This window comes from Lissotriton vulgaris, chromosome 2_1 (genome assembly GCF_964263255.1).
Source record: "Lissotriton vulgaris chromosome 2_1, aLisVul1.2, whole genome shotgun sequence".
Taxonomy (NCBI): domain Eukaryota; kingdom Metazoa; phylum Chordata; class Amphibia; order Caudata; family Salamandridae; genus Lissotriton; species Lissotriton vulgaris.
Genome location: NC_141687.1, coordinates 179,299,883 through 179,315,556, shown reverse-complemented (window position 1 = coordinate 179,315,556; position 15,674 = coordinate 179,299,883). Strand labels below are relative to the sequence as shown.

General features: G+C 50.0%; 1 protein-coding gene across 3 annotated transcripts in view; it reads left to right on the top strand.

Moving 5' to 3' along the window:
- Window positions 1-12,702, top strand: part of BUD23 (BUD23 rRNA methyltransferase and ribosome maturation factor) — a 125,774-nt gene extending 113,072 nt beyond the window's left edge. For all 3 annotated transcript variants that reach the window (XM_086954692.1, XM_086954693.1, XM_086954694.1), the window contains exon 12: window positions 12,140-12,702. In XM_086954692.1, the coding sequence (XP_086810818.1) occupies window positions 12,140-12,194 (55 nt within the window). In that variant the 3' untranslated portion in view covers window positions 12,195-12,702. The remainder of the gene's footprint in view (window positions 1-12,139) is intronic.
- The last annotated feature ends 2,972 nt before the right edge of the window (window positions 12,703-15,674 follow it).

Here is a 15,674-nt window from a genome sequence, read left to right as displayed (position 1 = left end):
CGAAGAAGCGGCCCGATGACCCGAAGGTCCTCTCTACCCCGCTTCCACACGACAGGGCCGAGGGGGCTGCGCCGAGTGTGTCGACTCCGAAAGTGGCCTTGAAGGACTCCACTCCGAAACCGTCCTCAAAGGACTCCGTCGAACCGGCACGTCCATCTGCCGCGTTCACGAAGAAGGTCACAGAGTCCCTGCAGCGCATAAGGGACGGCACCGCGGCGGTCGAGCCGAAGGACCTGGAGAAACCGGCAAAGGCGTCCACGCCGATCCTCTTTACCTTGCCGCCTAAGACGGCTCCGAAGGCTTTCGCTGCTAAACCGGGGGCCGGCGTGCCCGAGAAGGTATCTTCGACGCCGAAGGCATCGCTGGTGGTCCATGGCCCGCGGCCTCGACAACTTTCAGAGGAGGAGCGTCAAGAACATTTCATAGGCGCCGAAACGGGCAGGCTTTCCCTTCTGAAGAGGAAAATCACCCCAGAACCCCATTTGGAGTCTTACAAAATCCCCCTAAAGAGGAAAATGGACTCTGCTGGTACCCCAGCCTTGGTGGAACACATTTCACCACAAGCTCACGAGGTCTCGCCCACTTACTCCGACGTGGACACTGGTGAGGGCGATGACGAGGATGAATATAGCTATCCAGTCTACACAGACCCAGAGGATGTAACAGAGCCCTGGTCTGCCGGTGGTGAGCCTGGGGATCCACATTCGGGACAAGACCCTCAGCTCTTCTCTGCTAAAACTTCTCCTACTGAAGACTCTGCTGCTTTCAATGCCCTCATTGAGCGGGCAGCAGCCAATCACAATGTCCAGCTGCATGCTGACCCTGTGGACGTAGATTTCCTCTTTGACACCTTTTCTGTGTCTGAAAAGACTGTGAAAACTCTGCCAATGCTGAAAGGCGTTTTGAAGCATGCTGCTGAGGTCTTCAAAGAACCCACCAGGGCTAGAGTCATCAACCCGAGGATTGACAAAAAGTACAAAGCGGCGCCTACTGATCCAACTTACATTAAAGGACAGTTGCCTCTGGACTCCCTGGTCGTCTCGAATGCCCGGAAGAGGGCCAACTCTCAGACTAGGGGTGATGCTCCTCCCCCAGACAAAGAGTCCAAGGTCTTTAAGGCTTCAGGGAAGAGGGTAGCAGCGCAGGCAGCTAACATATGGCGCATCTCAAACAAACAAGCGCTCCTGGCGCGTTATGACAGGGCGCACTACGAAATACCCTAGAGACCCTTTTGCAAAACCTGCCTGATCAATATAAGGAAGGGGCTGAGATGCTAATCCAGGAGGGGAAGCTGATCTCCAACGCTTCCATAAAGTGCGCTCTGGACGCGGCTGACACCGCTGCACGCGCCATTAACACCAGTGTTATGCTTCGGAGACATGCCTGGCTGAGAATATCTGGTTTCAAGCCAGACATCCAGACCACCATCTTGAACCAAACAGTCAACCCAGATCACCTGTTTGGCCCGGAGGTTGACACCACCCTAGAAAAAATGAAAAAGGACACTGACACTGCAAAATCCATGGGTGCCTTGCAGTCCCAGCAGTTTCGGGGTGGGTCCTTTCGTCGCTCCAATACCAGAGGCACCTCAAGGGGTTAGCTTTCGCAGTCCGCGCAGTTCTACAAGGGCAACACCCAGACTACTTATGCCAACAAGAGTCGGGGTGGATACCGCGGCAACAGCGCCAAAGGCAGGGGACGTGGCAACAACAGCTCCAGGTCCTCTACCGCCAACAAACAGGGACGCATTGTCACTGCCCCCCGACCACACAACACCAGTCGGGGGGAGACTCCAGCAGTTCCTGCCCGTGTGTAAGTCCATCACCACGGACAGGTGGGTCAGAAAGCTTATCCAATTTGGTTATTGTCTGGAGTTAACATCCACTCCCCCCAACATACCCCCAAGGCACCGTCCTATGTCGGGCGAGCACTTGCACTTATTGCAGCAGGAGGTCAACGTCATGCTGCAAAACGGGGCAATAGAGCTCGTGCCCATGCAGGAAAGAGGCACAGGAGTCTACTCCCTGTACTTCCTGATTCCAAAGAAGGACGGGTCCCTCAGGCCCCTAAACTTCTACATCCTGTCGGAGCATTTCCACATGCTAACACTGCAGCAAGTGCTCCCGCTGCTCCAACAGGGGGACTTTCTTGCAACTTTAGACCTAAAGGATGCGTACTTTCACATTCCACTACATCCTTCACACAGAAAATACCTCAGGTTCACCATCCAAAACCAGCACTACCAATTCAGGGTTTTGCCTTTTGGGGTCACCACGGCACCCAGGGTGTTTACAAAGTGCCTGGCGACGGTGGCGGCACATCTGAGACGTCAAAACATCCACGTCTACCCCTATCTGGACGACTGGCTCATCCAAGCGAAGTCAGCCCAGCAGTGTGCCGACCACGTGTCCCACACCATTCACCTCCTGCACGATCTGGGATTCTCACTGAATTACCCAAAATCCCACCTCCAGCCCGCCCACATACGGCAGTATCTGGGTGCGACCATAGACACTCTGGCGGCCACAGCACAGCCGAATTCAGTGAGAGTCAGCAGCATTCAATCGCTGATCCAAAAATTCAGACCTCAACACTCGCTTCCAGCGAGAGTGTTCATGCAGTTGATAGGCATGATGGCCTCCTGCATCTCCAATGTCCCGCACGCGAGACTACATATGCGTCCGCTTCAGGAGTGCTTGGCACGTCAGTGGGCTCAGGCTCACAACCAGTTGAAAGACCTAGTGTTGGTGAGCGGTCGGGCATACAACTCTCTGCATTGGTGGAATCCACGAAACCTTTGCAATGGCCGACCGTTCCAGGAGCCTGTACCACAGATTATCCTGACGACGGACGCTTCTCTCCAGGGATGGGGAGCGCATGTACTCCAATACACTGTGCAGGGACTATGGACGCAACAACAAGGTAAGATGCACATCAATGTTCTGGAACTGATGGCAATCTTCATGGCATTGAAAGGATTCAAGGTACATCTGTGCAACAAGGTCGTGTTGATCCGGACGGACAACATGACGGCAATGTACTACATTCAAAAGCAGGGAGGAACACACTCTCCGCAGCTGTCTCATCTGGCTCGGAGCATGTGGAAGTGGGCCATTCAGAGGAACATCTTCCTCATGGCAGAGCATCTCCCGGGCAAGGACAATCAGATGGCGGACCTGCTCAGCAGGCACAGCCACCAGATGCACGAGTGGGAGATACATCCATCAGTACTCCAGCCGTACTTCCAAAGGTGGGGTCATCCAGAGATAGACCTGTTCGCCACAAAGGAGAACGCAAAATGCCAAAGCTTCGCCGCCAGGTTCCCACACCCACAGTCGCAGGGCAATGCGATATGGATGAACTGGTCAGGCAAATTTGCGTACGCTTTTCCCCCAGCGCCTCTGATACTGCTGGTGGCACGCAAGCTCAGGCAGCACTCGATGACTCTCATCCTGGTTGCTCCAACGTGGGCTCGCCAACCATGGTACTCCACGTTTCTAGAACTGTCCGTGGTACCGCATCAGAGGCTACATCTCACACCCAGCCTTCTGACGCAGAGCCATGGCGGCATTCAGCACCCAGATCCGCAAAAGCTCAACCTGGTGATCTGGCTCCTGAAGTCCTAGAGTTTGGCTACCTGCACTTACCTTCCGACTGTATGGACATCATTCGGGAGGCGAGGAAGCCCACCACTAGAGCATGCTATGCGGCAAAATGGAAGCGGTTTGTCATTTATTGTGCAGACCACAACATTAACCCGCTAGATGCTTCTATTCAGAACATCATCTGTTACCTTTTCCATCTGTACAAGTGTAATCTGGCCTATGCTTCCATTCGCATTCATCTGTCTGCAATGGCCGCTAATTTCCAAAATAGGCAGCACCTCTCCCTCTTCAGGGTGCCTGCCATTAAGGCTTTTCTGGAAGGGCTCAAACGAGTCATTCCTCCACGGACTCCACCAGCTCCTGAGTGGAACCTCAATGTGGTCCTTACCAGGCTGATGGGTCCTCCCTTTGAACCACTGCATTCCTGCGAGATTCAGTTCTTGACGTGGAAAGTGGCTTTCCTCATAGCAATTACATCGCTACGGAGGGTTAGTGAATTACAAGCCCTAACTATCCAAGAGCCATTTATTCAAATTCATTCCAACAGGGTAGTGCTTCACACTAACCCTAAATTTCTTCCCAAGGTTGTGTCTCAATTTCATATCAACCAAACAATCGAATTACCTGTTTTCTTTCAAAATCCTGAGGCACTGGCGGAGCGGATGCTCCATACCCTTGACGTAAAAAGGGCCCTAATGTATTACATCGATAGGACCAAGGATTTTAGGAAAACTAAGCAACTCTTTGTCGCCTTTGCACCACACCACAAAGGTAACCCTATTTCCAAGGCTGGTATTGCTAGGTGGATCGTTAAATGTATCCAGATCTGCTATATAAAAGCAAAACGCATTCTTACCATTCCGCCAAGAGCCCACTCCACCAGAAAGTTGGGGGCCTCTATGGCATTCCTTGGAAACATTCCTTTAGAAGACATATGTAGAGCAGCCACATGGTCTGCCACACACACATTTACTAAGCATTACTGTGTTGATGTGCACTCCAAACAGCAGGCAGCTGTAGGGCAGGCTGTTCTCAAAACACTTTTCCAAACTGCTGCAGCTGGCACGGGCAGCCGCCGCTAATGGAGGGACTGCTATGTATTCTATGCACAGATTTGAATTCAGCAGCCCAAATGCCTCGAACCGAATATGCTACTTACCAGTATGCATCTGTTCTTGGCATGTAGGGCTGCTGACATTCATATCGCCCGCCCTCCTCCCCGGCGCCTGTAGCAGCTGCAGTATTCACATATACTCATAGCATGGTCATCATTCACTGAGTTTCACTCCATCTTGGCCACAATGGCTAAAAACAATCTGGGGATGGAGTCGATGCCCATGCGCACTGTAGTCCAGGGGAGGAGCCACCTATCTCGTGATACTTCGAAGACTCTTCCAGGACAACAATGTGCAATCATCCGGACCCAACACTAGGCGGCGATCTATGCACAGATATGAATGTCAGCAGCCCTACATGCCAAGAACAGATGCATACTGGTAAGTAGCATATTTGTTGATGTAGATGTTAGAGGAGAGGCTAGCATAGTACTGAGCTGACAGAATATGGGGTGTACAAGTTTTGGCTACGAGGGAGGGTGAAATGCATAAGAAAAGCGATAGGTAGAGGGATGTTATGCCATATGTTATGCAAAGTTAATAAGAGATCCTATATTATAATAGTAGAGGTAGTGCAGTTTTACAATGTTATAGCATTGGTAGGTATGATGTGGTGTCCTATGTTATTTGAGGGGTTAAAGTGCGTTACTCTGCATTATGTGCATAGTGATACAGCATGGAGTGCTGTGGCATATATCCTGTTTGGTGGGATGTAATTGTATATTGTACAGGGGCTGGTATTGTAAGCTGCTATACTTTGGTATGTGATTGGATGTCATCATGATGTTGCAGGCTATTGTACGGCACAGAGTGGCATTGGTGTGGTGTCTAATGATATGGCAAATGGGAAGGCAGAGAATGCATTGGCTTTGTAAGATCTCTGGATATATGTATACGCACAGGTTCTGCTAATTACTTGACCTCTTGACACTTTGTATAAACAACAGTCTAGAGTTGGGGCGTTTGTTAAAAACTTGCCGTCGACGCAAGCAGTTGCTCAAGAGGGAGGAAAGGGAAAAAAACTAAGGCAAGCGAGTTGTCGACGCAGGAAAGGAAGGTGCCTCCGACAATCCACGCTGAACAAAGCGCGCTTGAGGATGAACGGAAGAAACAAAGGCTCGAGTCTGATATGGCAGCTCATCTCCTGACGAAGGAGTTCAACGAATCCCCGAAGAAGTTTCCCAGTCCATCAAGACCTTCAGGACCCGCAGAGGACGAGCAGGCTGACCTAGAGGTCCCCTCAACCTCAGAACAACATTAGGAAGAACGGAAGGCGTTCTCAGAGTTCAAGGATCACAAGGCTGCAACGCTTGAGGAACACGTACAGATCGACGACACATGGCATGACCACAACGCCAATCTCCCAAGGAGAGCGTGGAGTAGCTACCCATCAAAGCCTTCACCCCTGTACAATACCTAAAGGGCTAGCCAACGCATATGGTGTCCAATTTGAAAAAGAAAAAAGAACACTCTTGCTACCTGCTGGAAACCCTGATGTCCTCCCAGAAAGCAAATCTTTATCTGCCCATGCTCCCCAGCTTCCTTCATCAAGAAACCGAAGCTTTCAGAGATCCAGCCACTGCAAGAGCAATATCCCACTTGTGAACATCGATGGGTGCGAAGGACACAGGCAGCAGACAGATTTGTATGGGCGCCATACTCGGGAGCGACGCCTGGCTAAGGGTCTCCAGCTTCAAACCGGAGTAACAGGCTTCATGACCAATATGCTTTTCACAGATGAGGCCCTTTTCGGGCAAGTAGTGCACGAAGCACTGCACCAATTAAAGAACAATAAAGACCCTGCAAAGGCAGTGGGGCCACTGCAGTTCAAAGAGTCCTTTAGAAAAGGAGGTGCGACTGCCAGAAAACCAACAGACAGGGTGGGGTGGTCTTCTCGATCCCAGTCTTCAGGTAGGTCTTATTAAATGACGAAATCTAAGACATTGAAGCACTTTTCAAGTTTTCCACGCCTGTCTAAGTTATCCCACGTGGCGCTGGAGTATCGCCACTTTAGACTTCACTTCATGTTGGAATCTGTGCTAGGTTCTGCTCCATCCCTCCCAGAGCCAACCAGAGCCAGAGCGACCCCTGCCCAACCCACGTAGTTTTGACGATATGCATCTCATATTTGGGTGGGCCGACCTCTCTGGAGCGCTTTCAGACCCTAAAGGGGCGGGAGTGGCCCTACTTGTTCATTGTCAGCGGATTCGGCCTCCGCGCCAGTCGAGCCCCTTCAATCTGGTGATGAATCTGGAACAGCTCCGCCAGCAAGATGGCAACCTTCCCTGCACCAGCTTCAGTACTGTCCGCCCGATGCCAAGCGGCGGTGCAGGGCCCATTGTTCTACCCAACTCCGACATGTAGCCGGATGTGCATCACCCAACGCAGATTCCGGTGCCGACCAGGACATTGCCCTCAGGGTTTGAACCAGTGCCTTTTTTTTTGACAGGCCTGTAGAGGGTGCCTCCCCCGCGCAGCCGATTCAGGCGCTGAAGCGGGTTGCAGGACAACCGCCGTGACCCCACGGGCACCGCCCACTGACACAGGCCACACCCCCTCCCTCTGACTTAAAAGAATGTGCTGCTTCCGGAAGCGCAGCGGGCGCGCCGGCGGTGCGCCGAAGGCGCGCCAAAGGCAAGCCCGTCTGCGCCCGTCCGCGACCAGACGGGACCAGGGGCCACAACCCCTGCCCCCCACTTCATCCAGGCTAGGCCATACAGCTCGGCGGCCATCCAGAATATAAGGAATATTTCTGCTACACAATGCCCACATTCCTACCTCCCAGCTGAACTCCCCACTCGCTGCCCCGGCTGTAAACACCCTTTCGATACCACGGTGTCGCCAGCCACGACGCAGGAATATCATATGTATGTGCTAAACTGCCGATCCCTTCCGCGGCACAGCACTCAAATTGCTTTATTATTAGAGGAGCACAACCCAGACGCCATCTTCCTGACGGAGACGTGGCTCACGTCTCATTCAGAGCCAGATATAGTCTCAGCCCTACCCCCCGGATTTCAAATCCACAGACTAGACCGGACGAAGGGGAGAGGTGGAGGCCTGGCCATCATCCTAAAAGACAAGTACTGCTGCCGTACGACTATTGAAGCTATTCCCGAGTGCGAGAGTCTAGCATTCAGCATAGACTTCTCTGCGAACAGCTCCTTCTCTGGCACCCTGATATACCGCCCCCCAGAACCAGCTAAGCTGTTTCACAGATCTCTCCCAGATATTATAGCCAACCGAATTCTCACCTCTGCCAACTACACGGTTCTAGGAGATCTTAACCTCCATTTCAACTCCCCCACAGATCTCACCGCCAGGGAACTAATAGATGACCTTGCAGCCCTACAGTTGACCCAGCTGGTTACAGCCCCCACCCATGAAAAGGGTAACCTCCTTGACCCGATATTCAGTAACTGCACTGAGTTAATGGTGGGGCAACCCACCTGTCTTCCATGGTCGGACCACTTTCTAGTCCCACTTACCTGGCTTTCCGGCAAGTCCCCCTTACCCACTCCCCAACCCGTAACCAAGCGAAACTGGAAAAAACTTCCTATAGAGCCTTGGATAACAGATCTAGAACGCTCTCGCCCACCATCCTGTACAGACCCCAACCAAGCAAACAAAAACTACGAGGGTTGGATCAGGGAATCACTGGACACGATCCTCCCTCTACGGAAATCTATACCTAAGAGGCTGTACAAATCCGCACCCTGGTTCTCAGACACCTTGAGAGACCAAAAACGCCTCTGCAGGAAAAAAGAGAGAGCTTGGCGACTTGATTCTCTCCCTGAAAAAAAAATCCCAATATAAAGAAGCAATCAAGGCCTATAGAAATGGTGTTAGGGCGGCCCAGGCCTCCTATTTTGCAGACAAAATTATGGCAGCCAATTCAAAACCTAAGGAAATTTTCCACCTAGTAAAAAAAATGTATCAAAGTGAACACTGCCCCCCCCCTAACAAAAACGCTAGAACAATGTAACGAACTAGCAGACTTTTTTCACAACAAAGTCACTCAGATATACTCCTCCTTCCCGACAGCAGCCAACAACTTAGGCACACCCAATCATACTCTTCCGACCCCCCCCCCCTTCCCCAGACCAGCCAATTTTGGAACGTTTCCCCCCACTAGACCTGGACACCCTTCACCAACTGGCACGTCAAGTTAAATCCGGCTCCCCCCGTGACCCTGCCCCACCGGAGATACTGCTACAGGCAAGCCAAGTCACCCTCCCCGTGGTGCTGGATCTACTTAACTCCTCCATCTCCTCCTGCACAGTACCCACTGGATGGAAGAGAGCTATGGTTCGGGCACACTCAACCCAGAAGACCACTCCAGCTACCGCCCAATCTCACTACTTCCCTGGGTAAGTAAGGTTCTGGAGAAGTACATAAATACCCAGCTAGTACAATTCCTGGAAAGCAACTTGCTTCTGGACCCAACCCAGACAGGATTCAGGCCCAAGCACTGCACTGAAACTGCCCTGCAATGATCCTCCTGGATCTAAGTGCGGCCTTTGACACGGTCAGCTATGCCACCTTGCTGAACCGTCTATGCAACATTGGTGTCACAGGCGATGCTTTAAGGTGGTTCGATTCATTCCTGAACAACAGATCCTTTCAGATCTTTGATTGGGGATACAATATCAGTCAGAAAATCCCTGAACTGCGGGGTACCGCAGGGCTCCTCATTGAGCCCTGCGTTGTTCAATGTATATATGAAACCACTGGCTGGGATGGTCGAACCATACGGTATAAAAATTGTATCGTATGCTGACGACACCCAACTAGTGGTCTCACCGGCTCAAGAGGGTACCAGACATACCTCGGAAGGCCTGATGAAATGCCTAGAGGATGTCAAGGAGTGGATGACATGCTCCTCCTTAAAACTTATCGGAGACAAGACTGAGCTCATGCTCCTGGGCTCAGTTTCACCAGTGTCTTTCACCTCCCTATGGCCTTCGTGCCTAGGTACCCCCCCCCCCCCACCCCCAAGGATAACGTAAAAAGCCTAGGAGTATGGCTTGACAAAAACCTATCCTTCTCCACTCAGGCCACCAAACTATCCGCCACATGTTTTGGCCTGCTTAGAACACTAAGGAAAGTTCTTCCCCTTCTACCTATGGAAGCCAAACAAGTGGCAGTACAGGGCCTGATTCAGTCCCGGCTAGACTCGAACAATGCCCTGTATGTTGGAGCCCCAGAGATGACCCTGCGAAAGCTACAGGTGGTGCAGAATTGTGCAGCCCGCACCCTGCTACAGATCCCTCGGACCCAGTCAGCCAAACCCGCATTGAACAGCTTACACTGGCTTCCAGTGAGACAGCGAGTGGCATTTAAGGCATTGTGTATTGCCCACCGGGCCTTCTGGAAGTCAGGTCCAGCTATCATTGACAATTTAGTCACTCAATACCACCCAAAGAGAAACCTTCGATCTGCGGAAGCCTTTCTGGCCGTGGTACCCAGAGTAAGGAGAGCCAGGACCGGAGGAAAGATGTTCTCCACCGAATCCTAATTCTCTCCGTTACTCCCAGTTCTGTATTCATGCTTCAGCGCTTGGACGCCCACCGGGCAGCAACCGCGCTATATAAATAACAATACAATACAATACAGTATCGCCACTTTAGACTTCACTTCATGTTGGAATCTGTGCTAGGTTCTGCTCCATCCCTCCCAGAGCCAGCCAGAGCGACCCCTGCCCAACCCACGGAGTTTTGACGATATGCATCTCATATTTGGGTGGGCCGAACCCTCTGGAGCGCTTTCAGACCCTAAAGGGGTGGGAGTGGCCCTACTTGTTCATTGTCAGCGGATTCGGCCTCCGCGCCAGTCGAGCCCCTTCAATCTGGTGATGAATCTGGAACAGCTCCGCCAGCAAGATGGCAACCTTCCCTGCACCAGCTTCAGTACTGTCCTCCCGATGCCAAGCGGCGGTGCAGGGCCCATTGTTCTACCCAACTCCGACATGTAGCCGGATGTGCATCACCCAACGCAGATTCCGGTGCCGACCAGGACATTGCCCTCAGGGTTTGAACCAGTGCCTTTTTTTTTGACAGGCCTGTAGAGGGTGATGATTTGGAGGGGTCTGAGGACCCTTCTACTTCCCATCACCCCCGGGATGATACAGTGGACAACTGGTATGAGGAACAGGCGGATACCAGTGTGCTGGGCACCTCAAAAGACACTTGCCTGATCTGTCCTCCCACCGTGGCTACGGAGGAGGGTGCCTCATATACTATGGTGGTACGGAGGGCAGCTGAGGTCCTGGACCCTCAGCTGCCCTCAGTGGCAGTTAAGAGGAACCTCTTGACAGAAGTGCTTCAGTCGGGAGTCGCCCCTTCATAACCGTTATTCCCATTCAATGTAGCGCTTACAGATATCCTCCTTAGGGCCTGGTCCAAGCCCTGCACCTGGGGACCTGTGCAAAGCACAATTGTCCGCTGCCATCGTCAAGCTCCCAGGGACCCTGCTTTCAGCACCCCACCCAAAGAGCTTCGGGGTCCAAGCCTCTGCTTCCAGATTTAACCGCGATGCAGCGAAGTTGACCATGAGATGTGGGCTTGACATGACAGACTTGCTGGGCAGAGCTTGTGGAGTCCCTGTACTGGACATCTGTCAGGCAGCAGCATGGGCGTCCTTGCACATGTTCGCCAAGCATTTTTGCGTGGCTGGTAGAGCCCATGGTGACAAGCACTTTCCTCCCTCGGTCTTGCAGGTCTTTTTGGTCTAACCTGTTTGCAGACCCATCTCTGGGGAGGTATTGCTTTGGTATCTATTCTAAGGTAAGGAACCAGTAGCTAGAAGTCTCCATCAGATGAACAAGTTACTTACCTTTGGTATTACCTTATCTGGTAGAGACTCTTATTTAGTTGCATATTCCTTACCAACCCTTCCATCTTTCCCTCTCAATGAACTGAGTTATTAGGGTCACCCTTCTGAGGGCCTTAGTAATTCACACCAGTATGTTTGCGTTCTAAGTTGCTCCGTATTTCTGGTGTTGAAAGTCACAAAAAGAAAGTGGCGTCAGCACACTGGAGTAGCACCTATATAGGCAACGCGTCCATCACATACAGCATGGATGTTCCTGAGCTGAATTAGGCCACCTACTGGCTTGCAGGGGGAGTGCTTGAAAATTTCCGGATCCAGTCTGATGCCTATGAAATATTCTACGGTAAGGAATCTGTAGTTAGAGTTTCTACCAGACCAGGTGTTACCGAAGGTAAGTAACTTGTTCTTTAATTCTTAGCTGTTCCACACTGATATATGATACACATTTATGCTATGCTCTTCATTTAAATAATGACAAATTAAAAGATTTAAAAATTGGGATGTTAAAGCCTAATTTGACCCAGTACTTTGTATTTTGGTGACATTGGTCTCGTCCCTTACCTTACTGTTTTTGTACTGTCATTGCAGGGAAGTCCGTGCAGATACAAAGTTTAGTGGACGGAAGAGAAGGCCACACTTCTGAGAATCCCCTACAAACTGCTGCCTTTTTCTTCAAAAGCTTGTTGCAGTGTTCTCACCAGCTGCAGATGCTGTTTGCCATGGACATTCTGTTTGCAGCTGGCTTAGTTTGCCAACGTGATTTCATATGGCAATTGAAGGAGAAGGTCAAGGCCAAATTGATGCCAGGCATGAGGAATGAATATGGTTTTTCTCACTGAGCAGGAGGAATATCCATGTGATCTATCCAGAATTAGTTCCTCTATTTTCCTGAGGATCATTGCTTCCCTTGGCACTCCGAGGAACTGCTGCCGCCTTGATATTGGTGCATGTGTGCATTGTGCAATTCAGGGAGGAGTCCTTGTGCCAGTATGTATGTATGTATGGATCTCTGTATCAAATATTGAACCCAGAAGCAGATCCACAATAATAAACCGGTCGCAGTGCTTCATCAATAACATGATTTTTAAACAAGACCATCCAGACACATCAATGTGTTAAATAAAGTCAAGACAATATGTACCTACCAGTTACCAGCATTGTTTCCCCACATGTTTTTAGGGTTCATATATGTTTATAGGGGTTATAATATTCTGTTGCCAAAACCATGAACATTCCATTCTAGGTGTCATCTGTCTGACCCTCTGGCTGCAAGTTGGCGTCCTAGTATCAAAGCTTATCGAGCATTGGTATAGCCAATAGGTCTCACCTTTGGGATCTTATAAGTGGTTAGTGATGCAGCATATTATCCTAGGTGCTGTGCCGCCATGGATTGAAGCATTGTCAGGCTTATCTGCATTTATTTTGCATCTGAGAAGGCAAAAAAGTTTGTGTCGAGGGAATTGGGGTCTTCGGCTACATAGATGGGTAAGAGAGGTTGAGAGGCAGGGGTTATAGCCCTAGGCTTTAGCATGGAAATTACCACAAGAATTTTTATTTTTTTTGCTTGAATGCCCTGAAAGGAAAGTTTAACATTATCGTTGAGACCCAAAACAACAATAATTCACTGTGTTTATCACACTAGCACTTTGGGAGGGGGGTGGGGTAGATATCAGTTCACCTGATTAAAGTGAAAATGTGGTTCTATGCAACTCAAGTTGCAGTGTTGCTTCCAACAAGCCCTACGGCTTTACACCTGCACGGAGACTAAGAAACTACCAAAGAGCAATACTGTGGAATTAAGGCTTGGTCCCCTCAAAACCACAGGGAATCGTTTCATTTAGTTCATTAAAGCTTTCGTTCAAAACCTGCAAAGACCCACGGAAACTCCACTGTACACCTTCATGAATGTTGCCTAAAAAAGCCATTGAGGTTGCCTTTTTACATGTAGAATGCAACGTTGTAGGAGCAGGAAGCTGCCTTTTGTCTTTGGAATAGCAGGTCTGAATGCACTTGACTAGCAAGCGAGCAACTCCTGCTTTTGAAATAGCCGTCCCTTTGTGTGGTTTAAAGAAGGCCACAAAGAGCAGTTGTGTTTTGTGAAATTATTTCGTTCTATCAGTGGAGCACATGCAGGCTCTTTACATCTAGTGTATGTAGTGCTTGCTCTGCTACTGAGCTTGGATGTGGGAAAAAACAGGCAGTTCTGTGGTCTGGTTAAGGTGGAAGGAGTTTTGGATTAGTCCTAAGGACTACCTTGTCAGCGTGAACCTTGAAAAAAGATTCCTCTAAAGTGAGTGCTTGAATCTCGGTTGCGTGGTTAAGTGAGGTAATGGCGACAGAAGCCCACCTTCCACAATAGAAATTGTAGAGAGGGAGAATGAAGGGGCTGTGGACTGTGAGTGTGGAAACCTGGAGCTGACGCTCGGGCATTTTATGTTTCCAGCTGTTGTGAACAGATCTATGTCAGGAAGCCCCTAGCCACCGAAAATAATGGCACAGGACTTTTGGAAGGAGTTCCCACTCGTGGATTGTTGCTGCTTCCTGCTGAGGAGGGCTGCAAAGATCCTCATCCACTCCCGGCAGATACTCCGCCTGGAGATGAACCTTGTGAATTGCCCAGTGTCAACAATCCAGCGCTAACTTTGACAGCTGGGACTAGTGAATGCGCCCCTGTTTCTGAAGGTAGTACATGGCAGTCATGTTGTCTGTCTTGATCAGGACTGTTTTGTAGTGAATCTTGCAGAAGAGTGCTTTGAGTGCCAACTAGACTGCCAGTACCTCCAGGTAGTTTGTGATATGTCTGTTGGAGGGAAGTCCACTAGCCCTGAACAGCCATGTCCTGTAGATGCTCGCCTTAGCCTGTGAGAGAGGCGTCTGTGGTAATGGCCACTTGTGGAACAGGATCCAGAAAAGGCATGTCCTGCAGCAAATTTGTGCTGTTCTACAACTGCAGAGAGTAATGGGTGTTGGCCTTTACCAACACTAGACCTTCCCATTGACCTTCTACATGTGACCACTGTTTTGATATGCACTTGTGTTGTGGACGCATGTGTAGCCAGGCTTTCGGTACTACGACGATGCAAGAAGCCATCATGCCATTGAGGCTTATGAGTGTATGTACTGTTAGGTGGCAATTTAGGCTGAAAAATAGGCAGCAGGGACTCAAAAGTCATGACTCGAACAAGACTGGGATAAGCTTTATTGGTATTTGAGTTTAAGATTTCCCCCAAAAAGGGTTGAATCCGTGCCAGCTATAGATGAGATTTTCCCACATTGATGGTGAAGCCCAGATTAGGAAGTAGCTTTAAAGTGTGCTGCATGTGAGCTAGTCAGTGGTGTTTGCTTGAGCTCTTTTTCAGCCAGTCATCGAGGTAAAGGAAGACATTGATGCTGCTCCTGTGTATATGAGCCTTGACCACAGCAGACGTGATGAAAACCCTTGGCGCAGTGGTAATCCCAAAGGGTAGTACCTTGAATTGGTAGTGTTGGCCACTTACCACAAATCTGAGGTAACACTGATGTGCTGGGAGGATCGGGTTGTGAAAATAGGCATCCTTCAAAGGGTGGTCAGAAGCCGCCTTACCTCAGGACTGGATATGACTTCCTGTAGCATGACCGTCTGGAAATGGTACAATCAGATGTATCTTTTGAGTGACTAGAGGTCTAGAAGGGGCCTGAGAGACCCATCCTTTTGGGGAATTAAAAAAAATAGGGAGTTACCCCCTGTGCTACGTTGGTGGGAAGGCACTGGCTCTATCACGCCTTCGTGCAAAAGGGCATTTACTTTGTCAGAGATTCCTCCGCACACCTTGCATAAAGCCTTTACCTGCATGATTTGTTTACATTTGCAGGGGTTTCACGTTAATCATGTGGCCATGTGCCTACACAAGTAGCACTCAGAACAAAACTATGTTTTATGTGTTGTCTTCTATTTTAAACCAGTATTGTGAACATAATCAATGTCTTGGGCATAGTAGGAGCTTGGTTTATTTATTTCTTAAAGGAAAATATGCCTCGTACTTTATCCGGTTAAACAAGTGTCTTTAGCACGTTCTTTACAGAAACACGTGTCAGTAACATGCTTCAAAGTCACGTTTCTGTAACCGTCACTCCAGAGAAGCTA